Source organism: Anolis sagrei, chromosome 4 (assembly GCF_037176765.1).
Source record: "Anolis sagrei isolate rAnoSag1 chromosome 4, rAnoSag1.mat, whole genome shotgun sequence".
Lineage (NCBI taxonomy): Eukaryota > Metazoa > Chordata > Lepidosauria > Squamata > Dactyloidae > Anolis > Anolis sagrei.
Window position 1 is genome coordinate 205,335,377 of NC_090024.1, and position 16,336 is coordinate 205,351,712.

Genomic DNA, 16,336 nt, shown 5'->3' on the forward strand with positions numbered 1-16,336 from the left:
CCTGAAATGCAGACAAGACATCCCTTACTGAGGGAAACTTGATTCAAGTGCCAATGGACAGAAGTAATGTACTCTTAACCAGGGGGAGAAGCAGCAAGTAGTTAGCACTTCATCTAAAATGCATAGGGAAATGCAGCATTAAGAGGTGGGAGATATATATATCCATGTACTGCACAGGACCAAAATACATTGTTACTAGCCAAAATAAATCAAATGGTTTAGGAAGATTTTAAGAAATGAACCTCATGCTTCTAACGTCTGCTATCTCCCAATATATTCAATATATCCAAGACTTATTTGGAATTACAAAGCAGAACTTGCTTACAGACAAGGAAATTCATACTGGGAATGGCCATATCTCAATGGCAGAGGAAATCTCTCTATATTAAATCACTTGGCATCTCTTGGTAAGGGATTTCAAACAGCACATAGCTGGAAAGGGCCTCTGTTGAGATACCATAAAGCAGTGATTCTCAACCTGTGGGTCCCCAGGTGTTTTGGCTTACGACTCTCAGAAATCCCAGCCAGTTTACCAGCTGTTGGATTTCTGGGAGTTGAAGGCGGAAACATCTGGGGATCCACAGGTTGAGAACCACTGCCTTAAAGGTACTGTCAGACAAAACGGGCTTAGCAAATCATCAATGGACTAAGTAAAGATCAAATGCACATGCTTTTCTGTCTCCAAGGGATTATTATATTAACTACTTATTAAAATTTCCAGATTGAGAGAAATACAAAATAACTAATCTAAGGCCCCTTCCACAAAGATATATACAATCCACACTGAACTGTATTATATGGCACTGTGGACTCAGATAGCCCCGTTCAAACAGATATTGTGGATGATCTGCTTTGATATTTTGGGTTATATGACTGTGTGGAAGGGCCTTAAGTTTTCAGACTACAGTATCTGATTTGACTGCTTCAAAACATTTCAGAAGCTTACAGATAATACCCCCCCCCCCCCCAATGATGAACAGGGATGGGGAAATCAGTAGCTTGCCAGATATTGGATTCCAACTTCCATCAGTATCAAGCAGCATGGCTAATTGTTAGGAATGGTGGAAAATGTAGTCCAAGAAGATCCCCATTTTTGTAATATAGGTTTTTAGCAACATGAAAGAATGCATTGTCTATTCTTCTAACTTGATCACATGTTATTAAATAACAATGTTGCCTGAGTTTGAAACACTGACATAAGCCTATGTTTATTTCACATGAATAAAAACAAAACATTATTATTCTGTTAGTGGCACTAATGTGAAATTTTAAAGTGCCTTTATACAGCAGCTAAATTGATTTAAATCCACTTAGATTATGACTTGCCCTTCTACATCTACACTGATCATATGATAATGGACATATGACAAAGGACACAGCAAATACTATGAATGTCTCAAAATGCTAAAATCAGTCATGCTCAAGTTCATTTCCCCAAAACCATTTCTGGAAACATTCATTTGCAGCTCACAAGGAGCGGCCAGTTAAGAATGTTAGAAACTGAATGGGAGACAGACAGGAAATCTGGGAGGCAAAAGTGTTCATATCTTTCACAGCTATTATGTTTTTTTGAGGAAAAATAGAAGCAGAACTGAACTGACCCACTTATGCAACCTACTCTTGAAAATGCATCCAGTATACTGAACTGCAAATTACATATCTATCAACAAGTCAAATTTTATTAAGGACAAAGGCCAACATAGTGGCTAGACAACATTTTCTGGGCACGGGATACGCCTGTCCCAATAAAAAGGATAAAGAAGGTAGGAGGTCTCTTTGTTTCTAAAATGGGCAGATGGTTCACCTCTCCAAGCACACAGACAGAATGGCAACTTCTGAGTTGGTAGGTTTACACAAGCATGGTAGCTCTTTTCTCATCTGTCAGAGGATGGTTGTGTCTCCAGTGTCGTCATCCTCCCCATCTCATTTTGGTTTGTCCTCTGCTTTTGCATAAGCAGAGAAGAGCCATTTCATCACTAGGACACTCTCCAGATGAAAGCCAGAGAGGGGAGGCCTGTGTATATAATAGCTGTGTGCTTAAATCCAGGAAGGAGAGGGAGAAGGAGAAGATCCTGTTCTTAAAGGAGACTCAAAGGAATCCTGGAGGCAAAACAATCTTCATGCTTCTACGGAATTCCATCTTGGGACGTCTCACTTGCTATCAAAACTATTATGGAATCTAGTAACAGACTTTGAGAAACTTGGTAACAGACTGAGCACCCAGGAAAAAAACTACTTACACTATGGCACTAACTCCACGGCAGTACCGCTCCCACATGCTACGAAAACGAGGCTGGCCCCCAATGTCCCAGAGCTGTGGAGAAACAACAAGGGAAAATGCAAATGAGAAGTAGGAGGTGAAAACCTGCAAAAACAAGTATTCTCCATGAATCACATATATTCCTACAGCCCAAACTACATCTTCCCACACCTCTTCAGGCATCATCACTCACTGTGATTTCACAGCCTATATTCCCTGTAGCTAAGGAAACTATTTGAATGAGATGTCGAACTTCCACTTCATGAAAACATTCTCATACTCCCATATTCTTCATGAAATCATAAGGTGCTTATACATTAAATTAATATCATCCATTATATTCTACTAGCTGTTGTACAAAAAAACAAGGAAAGGAAGCAGTTACCTACATTAACTGAATCCTTGTGACATTTTCTCTGTCAATATACATACATAAAAATGAAGAATTTTAAGCTATTAAAAATGCCAATTTATCAAGTGTCCACTATCACATTAATTGAAAGGAATTCTCAAAATACTTATCCTTTCTTCGAGGATAAACCAAGCAAATCCTCTGTGCAATCTGCAGAGTACTTGATATTTGGATATAGTGACCAAGCAATCATCAAGAAAGGCCCACCAAAGGTAAAACTAGAAAATATCCCTGAACAATCTTTTCTTTTCTTCTTGTTTATAATTTATAAAGAATTGTGTATAACTGGCATTATACATAAGACATGTCTTTAAAAATACAGAATTGGTTGTTTACATCATATAAAACCTATGGAGAATTAATAAAACATCACAATAGCAACCAACTGAACTCAAGTGGTGGAAGGGAAGCCTTGAATGAAACAAAACCTCTGCAGCCTTGAAAGAAGGACAACAAAATATACGGTAAATAAAAAGAAAATAGGAAAAGTCCTCCTCACATATTTAATGATTTGTACACTTTTTTTTCATTAAATGGCTACTGAATATGTAAGTCTTTGACACTGAAAAGCCGTATTATTATATAGGGAAGGAGTAGATGATTTGCATAAAGCAGGTGTGGTTAATTCAACTCCATTGATCAGTTTGCATTTTATTAAACCCCTAAGCTCATCTTCAAAAGTATACTGTCAATCTAACAGCTTGCTTAGCATAATGAATAACTTGGCTTCTCACCTTTATGGTGACATTCCCCTTGGTGATTTTCCTCATATTGAAGCCCACCGTTGGGATCATATCTTCATTGAACTGCCCCGACTAGGGTGAAATAAAAATAGGTCTGTTAGTAATTCACAATAATCTAAAACTCTTGATAGTTTCTTTCTATTATGTACAAACTCTGCAATCAAGCTACCTAAGCATATGGAAAAGTAGGTAAGGATACCCATCTCTCTTCTAGACAAAAAGACCAACTCTGTTCAGAAAACATAATGAATAAGAAAACCCAACGTACTATGTGCAATCTGAAAAGGAAGCAGAAGTATGTGAATACAATTAGCTCTCCACATTTGCTGGGATTAGTGACATAGGACCCAGGTGAATGTGGAAAAAAATCATGACGATTTTTTTTTGTTTTTAACTTGAGAGAATACATCCCTAGAAATGTCTGAGTATTCTAGCATAACTCTACAGTCAACTTCTGCTGGAAGCTGACCACAAAATCCACTGGAAGACCCAGAGATTCCTAGAAAGGTGTTCTATCTAGAAATCTCTAGGTCAATGGTTTTCAACCCATGGGTCCCCAGATGTTTCACTTACAACTCCCAGAAATTCCACCCAGTTTACCAGCTGCTAGGATTTCTGGGAGTTGAAGGCCAAAACATCTGAGGACCCACAGGTTGAGAACCACTGTTCTAAGTCCTCCAACCTGATTGGAGAAAGTTGATCACAGAACCATGGCAGAAGACCTGTTAGTTATCAAATCTGCAAAGTCAAAACAATTGTATATTAAAGTAATATTTAAATGTCATCAGAAACAAAGAGAGGAAATAAAGATAAAGGTTTTTAAAAAATAAAAATCTCTGCATGGGCTGAGTCAAAAATGGAAAGTCAAGGCTTGCATTGGAAAAAAAAATATATCAGTGTTATTCTGGATTGGTCCTACATAAAGTTTATGATAACTTTTACCAAAATAACTTAGTTAACAAAATAGATGCATACCTGGGGATTGCTTCTTTAAAAGAAAACATTGGTATCAGAGATATAACTAATATGGATAGAATAGAAATAGGTTCTTGCACCACAAAAAAGAGCAGTTCAATATATTTCAGCAGTTTTGTTTTTTAAATCCAGAACTAATATGGCCACATGAAATGAAACAACCAGGTCAGGAAAGCATTGCCTAAGCAGACAAAAACATTTTCTACAAGTCTTCTAGAAACCACTTGAGTGCTTCTTCCAAAAATTCAGCCAGGGCTGATTTTTCTTTCTCAGGCCTTCACTTTTCTTGTTATTTTCATTTTCATGGCCACATGTATAGATCTATTCTATACATTTGGTGAGGCAGGCTTATCAGTCTTCCCCTTTTCTCTCTGATTTGCTATTGAAACATATTCCGTAAAGGATTCTGGATGCAGCTGCTACTGATTGTGCCTGCTGTAGGCTGGCATACACAGTTATGTTTTCCCAGATCAAGCTTTGGTTGCATTGTGTACTGCTGACACATTGCTGCAATCTGAAACTGAAAATCTGTCTTTATCCAGTTCTCTTTTATCATTCTCTGGCTTTTCATCTGAACTGCAAAGTTTTATGAGCTTGCAAGTCTCTGGTTAAAATCTAGCTGTCAGCAATGCATTTATGAAACTCTCAAATTAAAAAAAATGAGTGCTTTAGCCATCAGCTTTTCTAGACATGTCACATCAGCAAATCTTCCAAGGCTCCCAGACTATTCAAAAAGATTTTGTGCTTTCTTCCCTAGCTTTCCTCTTTAAAAGTCATATCCTGATATTTGTCAGAGAGAAAATAATAGGCTACTCCAAAGCAACATGCTATACTAAATCAACCAGAGCAATCGACACCCGGGGTTTAACATATCATGCAGTTCAATTTGACATTTCACACAGAGTGTGAAGACTTCACTGATGCAATGACCACAAATATCCTATTTTCTACTAGCTTAAAGATTATAAATATTATTAATCACAAAACTATTCTGGAACTAAAGTCAAAAACTGCATCCAAGGCATGCTGGGATTCCTAAACAAGGAGATAAATCATTTGTTGATATAGATGACACGGGGGCTTTGATGATACTGAGGTAAAAATTGAAGAAGCTGTTCAAAATGAAGAGTTCTGATTCTTCACAGCTAAAAAGATTGTGTTTGTATATGCCACTAGTATTCTTAACATAAACTTAGAAAGTAATATTAGTAAATCCTGAATTCCTCGAACAGATAAGGACAACTGCATGGACTGCAACCCCCCCCCCCCCCAAATCTTTTTAAAGGTCCACTATCTATGGATTTGAAAGAGGGATGTTTTATGTTAACATATAATCACTTGGTGTAGTGGTTTGAGCATTGGACTATGACTCTTGAGACCAGGGTTTGAATCCCCACTTGGCCACAGAAATCCATTGGGCAATCTTGGGACAAACAACTAAGAGCCAAAGGTTGTGCACGTCTGGTTTAAGGGCTGCAAAAACAAACAAACAAACAAACTCTTTTGCCATCTCTGCCCCATAGGGATTACAAGATAAGAATCTATAAGGAATAACTACTAGTAGTCCAAAATCAAAAAGGTAAGAACCATTAATCTGCTGTGAAGGATTTTGTAACTTCCACTGTGATGTCAATTTTTGCATTTTTAGCACTCACAAACATGATATTCTGGGAGGGATATGTGTGACGAATAGCAAGAAACTTTGATGAATCAATGTGTTTGATCTTTACCGCACAATTCAATAATTCAAAAACACACAAGACAGCAACCATGGATGGACCTCTACTGACTGTCTCAATAAAAAGTTATGGAACTTATTCTTATTATAATATCTCATTATTCTTATTGCAAACCACTATTATTATTATTATTATTACCATTATTATTATTATTATTATTATTATTATTATTATTATTATTATGGAAAACCCCTTGATTAAATCACTGAATTACAAGACATCATTTGGGTCAATTCTAATGGTTTAATTGGTCTGTTCTACTTGGGATCAGTAATAATATTCACAACCTACATAAATATAAAACCAAACGATAAAATGCCACAATTCAACAACTAATAACTAAAAATTGAAGCATTTAATTCATTTCTTCCTTGGTACTAGTTAGGAGGGCACTACCATAAATCTATCCTAGAAGAAGAAGAGATGTGCCACTGTATTTCAGGTGCAACCAAGCCCCAATTTCGAGAGGAAGCCATTTCTAAGTTGGGAAATAGTAAGAGTCACAGCTCCTGATGCCCAATACCTGACATTATAAAGTGAAGCATGGCCAGTAGATCTTGATAAAACAGAACAAAGCACGATGTGCAGGAAATGTACATAGGGAACCCATTAATTCTGGAACCAGCTCAATTATCATTGCCACCAAACAGGGAGAAGTCTTAACTTCACCTAATAGGACTGAGGACATAATTGTACCAAATAAGATCACATGGGGAAGGGGGGGGGGGTTGCTATTCAGTGAAGCTGCCCACGTTGTATTAAAGTTGTGGCAAACTTGAAGAGAGGGTTGGACTAGATGGCCCATGTAGTCTCCGTCTCCTCCAACTGTAGTATTCTATGATTCTATGAAAATAATATGCAGCCCAAAGTCCATATGACAATAAGAGACCAGGTTTTACCTACAGCCACCATATTGTACTGGTCAACATTACAGCTGGCTCTCCACATTTGTGGTTTGACTTTTGTGGAATTCTAGGAATCCTCTAGGTACTTTCTAGAAGATTCCTAGAATTCCTAAGTACAGGGAAAATAGGGGAGAAACATGGGGGAAAACAGCCCCATTTTTCTGATTTTTTTTCCAGGCCTTTCCATCTTTAGGTACTCCATTGCAATTTTTTTGTCCAACTTCCACCAGAAATTGACCACAGCATCATACTGGAAGATCTAGAAATATGTTCTCTCATATGAAAAAAGCAGCAGCTCTTTCCAGTTTCACAAGAGTCCTGTGCCCCTAATCCTAGTGAATGTGTAGTACTGATAATATATCTGTAACTCCAGCCCTATCTATCTATCTATCTATCTATCTATCTATCTACACACACACACACACACACACACTTTGGACAGCATAGTGAAGGGTGTTTGTTTTGCTGTCTGTGTTCCTCCTCAGAAGATTTCACATCACTTTCTGTCCCTGTGAGAATTCGATTTTGAAAATTTTGGCTTGCTATGGAAACAAGGATTGGTGAGAAAGCTTCAGTTGAGACACCTTTTCCCCACGATAACTCTTTGTAGAAGTTTATTCTTTCAGGAGTTAAATTCCCTTTCTAGGGAAAGATTTCTCTAATTTCTTGTTGTCCAACCCCATTCTTAAATATGAGTCATTTGTAAGTAGGATGTTTGTAACTCAGGGACTACCTGTATAGTGCAATTCAAAGTAGTGTAACCTATGCAGTTCCAATTTATAAGAGATACACACTTCATAGATACATCATAACTATATTTAAAAGGACAGCAACTCCTTCTTGATTGAAGTACAGTGTATAGGATCAGTGTCATGGAGAGATGAAGAAAAATCTGAGGCATTTTCCTTTACAGGGTAATGCATGCTACCCAACAGAGATGTGATCATTCTGAGCACATCTCCTCATAATTTGTCATCCCTATGGGACAAATGAGATCAGGACAATCTTGTTGCACCAATTCTCCACAACCTGATGAGTCATTCAATTCAAGGTCATCACTCTCGTAAGATGTATTTGGCACCCCAATGATACAAAAGGGCTTCCCTATAAAAGCCAGGAAAGAGCGGATGGGATGATAAAAGCACTGTACTGAACAGCAGCACAATGCACACAATCAACTGGGGCGGGGGGGGGGGGGGGACGGACGGGCGGGATGTTGAGAAAACATAATGTGACATCTCAGACTTGCCAGTCTAGCTGAACCAAACCATTATGGCTTTAAGAGCACCCTGTACTAAAACATAGAGATAGGAAGGACTGCAGACGCTTATGGACTACTACAAAGTGTGACTTTAGGAGTTATTTTGTTATATATATTAGTTATATGTCTTGCAAATTCTAGCAAATATTCATCTGAAAGTGTAATGAACACTAACATAGTATTTAGAATAAGAACTCCTGGCCTTAGCAGATCGCTATCAAAGATCCAGGTCAGCATTAGCCCCAGGATGCAAACAATTGGGGAAAATGGGACTATCACATCAGATTGTTACTATATATATTCGTGTAGAAATCAAAACATTTTTCACAAAAAGAATTACCTTAAAAATATGGGAGGGCTTATACACAGACCAACACTAGAATAGGGATCCAATGTACATTAGGTAGACATGCAAAGCACTCACTTCCGCATTACCCTTCCCTTGAACTTACTATAGCAACTCAATAGAGGGCTTGGAAAATTCTGTGAGAGGATACCTCTCTAGGAATTTTCTAGGTATTTCAGTGAGACTATGGTCATTTCTGGTGGAACCATCATTTCAATAGCGTTCACTATTCTCCATGGTTTCCTGTTTCTACAATAAAGTTCAGGGAGTTCGTGGATTTGTGGGTTGTACTGTAATTTGTTTTGTGAAGAACATCTACACAAGGTTAACCTCAGGAACGGAAAGTCTTCGTGACTAGTTTTGGTTCAGCCAGACCATCCTTCAAGTTTATATTTGCAGTCAAGAACACTGATAGAATGGATTACAATAAAATAAAATGTCATTATATCACTGGGTTTTGGGATGGATCTACCACATTCTCTGCACTTTTAACCAGTATGACAAGCTCATTTCTGAAAGTTGCATCAAAATTAAGTGTGTGTTTGTGTGTATGTATGAGAGGAGACTCACTTAAAACACAAAACTGGATGGAAGTGGATGAAAGGCCACATTTTGAGGACAGAAAGTTAAACTGAATATAAAAGATGTTTATCATTTCCCCGTTTTAAAGAAAGAACGTACAGTAAATAAAGGGCAAAACAAAGTACTCCAGAATCCTTTCAGGAACCCACAGAAATCACAGCACCTCTCTCTTTTTTTAAAAAGAAATTAAGGATTGGACTGTGTGCATGTAAACTCCATCAATAAAAAACATTTTCTCTTCTCTTATTGCCTTGCTACCTCAGCAACAAAGCCCTGAAGTCTACAACTCTGCTCACATAAACCAAATCACCAGGGAGCCTTCCAACTGCCATCAAGAAGCATGTACATTTTCTACAGTAATCAGATTTTCACAAAATGCTCCCATTATTATAAGGCTGCTCTTCTACATGAAGTAAATATTTTATTCATATTTTTGCTGCAATGTTTGCGAAGTATTACAGTGCAGGATAAAATACACCGTAAGCTATACTCTTCCACCAAAGCCCTCAACCAGCAGCTATGTTATAATCATATGACTCCACAAAGAGCTAATTCAGGAAATATTGTGCAAACTCAAATAACACAAGAGTATACACTGTTAATATAAGAATGCAAACCATCTATATCAACTGTAGTTGATACATGGTTTGCATTCTTGTATTAAGTACAGATGGCTTTACTGTTAGTGCCAACTACAGTACATCTACTGAACCAATGATTGGTTAACACTTAAGTTAATTCACTTAATGGGTTGACTGTTTTTTGGCACCAACAATAGAGTCAGGCCTCTCTCAGCTAGGCTTTTCTACTACGAGCGAATTATTAAAATGGCTAAGTGCATACCCACTCGAATACTATACTAACATCCCACATGAAAGGTTAGAGAGGCTGAACCACTATTCAGTTTTCAATACCTGCTAAAAAGGATTACATAGGCATTTCTTTATTGGCAATAATTGTCACTGCTCATTTTCTCTATATGCAGTGCCTTTATTTTTATGTTCTTAACACTGTCTATAAGCTTGATTATACAATCATGTGCACAAGGTGGGGATCTCACAATATCAAGTAGTATAAAAATATTTCAAAGAAAGTAATAAAAAAAACAAATACAGAAGAGCTTTTTCATGTATACAAGACAATATAGGCCAGAGTAGAAGAATTCCTATACCAGTGAGTGTCCAACCGGGGGGGGCGGCTGCGGGTGAGTGAGTTGAGTACTAGATGGCAACTGGGGAGCGAGCCAGGAGAGAGACCACTGTGTGCCCCTTCTGGCACGTGTGCCACAGGTTTTCCACCACTGTGCTATACAGTATAAGGAAAGCCTACCCAAAAAAGATAAAAAGATACCCTAATGCCTGAAAACAGTTCTTTACATGATGATCAGAGAATGACTACATCTATGTAGAAGCTGCATCCTCTTTGGAAATTCCTGTGTTGAGTAATTATGTTGGGGACCATAATTTTATGGACTATTAGTAATTCTAGCTCCATCATTTCACAGTACCCCTCGTATTGCTCCCAGATTCACCATACATACATACTTGCTACAGTTGAGCTTTTCCCCTCACCTTTTCACTTACACAACAGTAACTACCACCCTGGGGTATTTCTTGGCTCAAACAAGGAGTCCCCAAATCCTCCTTATGCTCACATAAATCTCTTGTAAGACTACAATTAATGAGATGTCATTTCCACACTCAAGTTTGTATCTTTAGATTTACAACCCATGATGCCCCCTGACAACCCTAAGGAAATGATCTCATTCCCTCAGCCATATCTCATTTATCGTTACAACAATGGTATAAGACAAATGAATACCATTTTCAATTTAAAGTGGAGTTATAGATTTGCCTCTAAGTGTGTGCACTTAGATCTTGTATCTAAAAAGAAACTCCACTCTATAAACTCAAGAGGCAGAAGATGCTCTTCAAACATTTGCAGACAACACACATACACTGGAAATGGGTGACACAACCCCAGTCCTTCAAGTTCTGGGTGACCTACACACCTGTAACATGTGACTCTGTGTTATGAGAAAAAGAAGGTGCTAGTTTCAAGTGTGAGGAACCTTGAGTTCCAAATATTTTGAATTATACTTCCTTATTAGTTGGCTTGGACTTTTGGGAGGTCACATCCAAATCTCCTAAAGTCAAAGTTCCCACCCATGTTCCAAGTCTATAACCTTTCGGAGCATATTTTGGGCATAAGGTAAGAAGATGATATATAACTAGTAAACTTAGCCAAACCACAAGAAAAAGTGAAGCTGAGATATAACAGCAAGTACCATCCTCTCTCTGTACTAAGCAATTAATGGCCATTAAATGCTTATCAAGGTGGCCAGTTGCACATTCACACTTGCCTCAAGCAGACAAGAGTTCTTTCTGCCACCCTGGACATTCCATAGATATATAAATCACACTTACCTAGTTTCCAACAGGCCTCACAACCTCTGAGGATTCCTGCCATAGATGTGGGCAAAACGTCAGGAGAAAATGCTTCTGAAACATGGTCATAGAGTTTGGAAAACTCACAGCAACCCAGTGTTTCCGGCCACGAAATCCTTCAACACCGTTAATACATTGTTTTCTATCAAACTTATTTCTATATTTTTGGACTTTGTCTCTGCTAAACTATTTTACTGCCTTCTGCAAGTATGTCAATGACCTCCTACCATGCCAATAACAAGACAGTTCATACAGCCCCTTCACAGATGTTGAGAGATTATGTGAAGGATCTGATGAGCTCATGTCCCCACTGTGAAAATACTTCTCCGCTGCCCATAAATTGCCACATGAGTGGCTGATGAATGTGCAAAAGGCTCCCCCACAAAAATGTCATCACCTTACTATATGTGGAATCCCATGAATATGCCTCAAATATACATAGAGGCCAAACCAGCAAAGCACATATTTTTGACATAAATGTTTGTGTGGCTGCGGTTTACACCCTGTAACCTCCCTGTGTATACTGTCTGAACCTATGAGGAATGAGGTATCAATATCCCTGGTAAAGCATTCATACAAATAAGAAGCTGAAAATGAAGATTCAAAGACAACTATACATTTTCAGCTCAAAATTCCACTCTTCGCCTAGTAGGCGAATGTGTAGAATGCTAAGAAAATGTGAGAAATAGTGAGAAACTGGAATCTAGTCCTCCTTGAGAGAGTGTGACAAATTCTGGGTATCATTCCAACCAAGAATGAAGATTTTAAATTTCCTGTAATCTGATCTGTGTCAGTGTGCTATCAAGATTATGTATTCAAACTGCAAACCTGCTCGGTGGGAAATATTTGGTACTGAAGATAACAGCACTCTGAATATACTGGTATCAATAAAACATAGATACCTTAGTTTCATTCTCATAGCTATTTTACAATAGTCACCTTTGTTATGTTTGAAAAGAGACATGCACAGTTAATACCAAAAGCATTTGTCTTTAATATAATATCTATTAGCATAAATAATAAGGACCAAGTATGATACAACAATCACTAAAATGCAACAGACAACTAAATAATTATGAGTAGCATAACTATAGTAGGCTGAATACAGACTTGGGAGGAAGACCTTCTCCAGAAAATGCTGCTCTTAACTCTGCAGTTTAGTGAGGATAACAGAAAGAGGGGGAGAGAAAACTGCAGTGTAACTCTTTTCTATCTAAAAACATACCGAAAAACCCAACCCTGATAAAACTCTGCAGCTGATTAAACTTATGAGAGTAAGAATAAATGATTATTCTTAATCAAAATGGCGTTTTCATCAGAATTAAAGAAGGAAAGGGATGGTTTATTTTCTTTTTCTTTCTCATCTGCAGTTTAAGAATCATTTTATAGGGAATATTATTGAAGGTACTTATCACTATCAAATATGTATGAAAGGTATAACATTCAATTATTTGAAGCTAGCTAATAACTCCTATCAAAATATGCCAAACATTACAGCTGGGTTCATGTTAATATAGTCATTAGGTGCTTGTATCTGCCAGATCTTGTCAGTATCTAAAATAGCTTACAAGAATTTGAGGCTAAGAGTTGCTAATAACATTATGGCCGCTTTCCTGCTGCCATGCATAGTTTCCTTTTTTTTTTTTTTTTTACTCTATAGCCAATCTGAATAAAATCTCAAATCCAGGACTTCTGGTGGTTATTGGGAACCAAAATGAAGGTTGTAATGACAAAGCAATTACATTGTGCCTCTATCTATAAAGACAATGTGAACTATCCAAAGAGTTCTAATCTTGGCTGAACTTCCAAATGATCAAATTATTATTTAGATTCTACTTTGTACTATTGTGCTCTTGTATTGAGATGAAATTCCACCCACCCACCCCCGAGTATAACTGCATTTTGGATATTGTACAAAGCTCTAAGTAAGCTTTAGTTACCAACCATTATTTAATATGGGGTCTGAACTATGAAGATATAATTCCAGAATCTGCAAGGTCTTTTTTAAATAAAAGTATTTTTTTAACTGCTGTTCTTTTTGTGTATGATGTAAAGAATCTATCCCTATTTGTGCCATGGTCTACACTAGTCAGGACTAAAGTATGATTTAGGTCAATTACTACAGGACTAACAACTGTACCAGAGATACAACTGTTTCATCTCACAAAACTGCCTCTGGGGAAGAACACTGCAGTGATGGCAGTTACAGCTATACAAGAAATATGTTATGTGTGTGAGGTCAACTACAATCCGCTCAGATGACTAAGCAACTGGGAGACTGCACCGTTACATGATATTAAAGGAAGAATGTGGTATCAGTCTATCTTAGCTAAAATTTTAAAATGTGACACCAGTCAATTCTAACTAGATTTTGAGAATGAAGACTAAGTAAGCAAGTACTAATTGATATATATTTGAAATTGTTGTCCAACGCAAGACAGGGAGAATTCCACGGTAAAAGAAGCCAGAGACTTTTGTATTATGAAAGCAACATTACCATATGTTCCATCCAATTCCCTACATTTCTTTTAGGCTAACCAAACTGCACAGAAGGAATTCTGAATGCTTCTCGAAGGGGATTTGCAAGTCTCGCTTCATTAAAAAAAAGAAAAAGCGAATTCCTAATCCCCAAGGTTGTGCAACTTGTAGTCAGTATGCCTGCAAGAGTTTCTGCTGGTAAAGCTTTTAGGCTCGGCATGAGTCTCCCTCCCTCCCTCAGGGCTTCTAGTTCAGCTCCCTTCAATACACATTTCCACTCTTTCCATGCCAGCTTGTTTCCTGTATTAAAAATTGAGCAGTATTCTACACATACATTTTACTAGAACAATTCTCTCAATGAAGACTTCATTCCGATGAACACTCTGCAATCTGAATTATGCCTTTTTTTCAGATTAAGAAAGTTTACCCAACAGTAAGAATGGAGTTTCATTCCTTGTAATCAAGCATGGGTGCAGAACATGAAAAGCTGCCTTACATCACCATCTCAATATTGTAGAAATTGGAGCGGGCAAAGTGCAGGCCCAGGATCATCTTGTGGCTCTAAGAAGTCAATTTTGGGCAAATACATGTGTATGTTGTAAAAAAGTGGGAGAGTTAATTCAAAAATTGCCTGTGGGGCTAGAGAGCATTTCTACTACATTTACACCCTTAAAATCTTGTGGGTTTTTTTCCAACCCTCTCCTCCGCAAAATGCCCTATAGTGGATGGATGAGGGGGGCATATCCTCTCCAGGATTTCAGCCAGAAGTCTTCCACGGTGACAGAATCTGAAGCCTTTCGCAATCAAAGCATACACCCTACCATTGTCTTATTTTGGAATAGTTGCTTTTTGGACTATATCTCCCCAAATCCTCTGACACTGGCAATTCTGCCTGGGAATTTCTGGGACTGTAGTAAAACAAAAAGGGTTTTTTTCCAGCTTTCTTCCTGGGCAACAATGGAAGTCATTGAGATATGGTCATGTCTTGTGCATCTGCCCACAATCCCAAACTGCGCATTCAAGTCAAAGCATGAATTCTCAAATCAAAGTGTGGGTGTGGATAAAACAAAATAAGCTGCTTGTTTTATATGCAAGCTTCCAGCAACAGGCCCTTCTGCTTTATTAACACAATCAGAATTGCCAGAGCCAGTTTCTTCAATTGCGCTTAAGAGTACAAATACCTAAAACTGCTAGCATTTTAATGGAGAAAAGAACATGAATTATAACAACAAAACAAAGAATAAAACATAGAATATTTCTACCATGGTCATATGTTATGTTCAATGCATGTTGAGATAGCTGCATGATTCATTTTATGCCCACTGCCACTTCTTGACCAGGAATCCAAGGAAAGCTTGCGAGATATCCCAACAGTAAACAGAGAAGTTCAGGTGATAACAAGGAACAATAAAGCAGTGGGTAGATAATTCATTCAGTTATCTGAAAGACTGCTTTGGGTCCATTCTTGAATGAAGACTAGCTGATTGCATATCTTACTGTGGATAGTTCCAGATACTTATCACCCCATCTGAAACTTATTATTGTTCCAATGAACTCAGGGACTCACAACCACCAATACACAATGTAGATTAGGCTGAAGAAATGTGACTGGGTCAAAGATTTCCATGGTGGAACAGAGATGGGAACCAGTTTCTAGCTTGCTCCAGGTTAATGCCAACATTAACTGGTGACCTTCAAGATGTTACTGAATTGCAACTCCAAGGAGCCCCAGATGGCACATGCAATTCTGAGAGATTATACACACCTCAACAACAGCTACACTATTCATGGGTCACAGGCTATAAAATGATTTATTGCAGTGTCAACATCACCATTTCAAATAGAAAACAATGAAACAGATTCTGAAAAAGGCAGTCTGCATCTTTTCTTCCACAGAGATTAAAATGAATCCTGGAGCAAAGAGGAAACAGGCCTGGTGCTGGCATATAGGGAGAAATCTACCGTCTTACAGTTACAATAAAATCAAAATCAGCATAATCCAAAATGAACACTGACATTTATGAAGTACTAGCCCTGCTGGAATACTGGTCCCACACTTAATGTACATCCCCCAGTAAGTGATCTTCTGACTAGTCCTTTCAAAATCCAAGGCAGAGATTGAAAGAAGAATTCTACATGTATGTACAACATTGAATTTTGCCATTATTATGTTGGAAACCTATTTAAG

The 16,336-nt window shown here is 37.9% G+C and overlaps 1 protein-coding gene across 1 annotated transcript in view; it reads right to left on the reverse strand.

The window, feature by feature from the left end:
* The window catches only part of ARL8A (ADP ribosylation factor like GTPase 8A), a 44,795-nt gene that overhangs the window by 18,237 nt on the left and 10,222 nt on the right, over positions 1-16,336 (reverse strand). Inside the window, exons 2-3 of the mRNA XM_060772496.2 lie at positions 3,407-3,487; positions 2,241-2,314 (exon numbers count right to left, since the gene is read on the reverse strand). Coding sequence (XP_060628479.1) covers positions 2,241-2,314; positions 3,407-3,487 — 155 coding nt within the window. The remainder of the gene's footprint in view (positions 1-2,240; positions 2,315-3,406; positions 3,488-16,336) is intronic.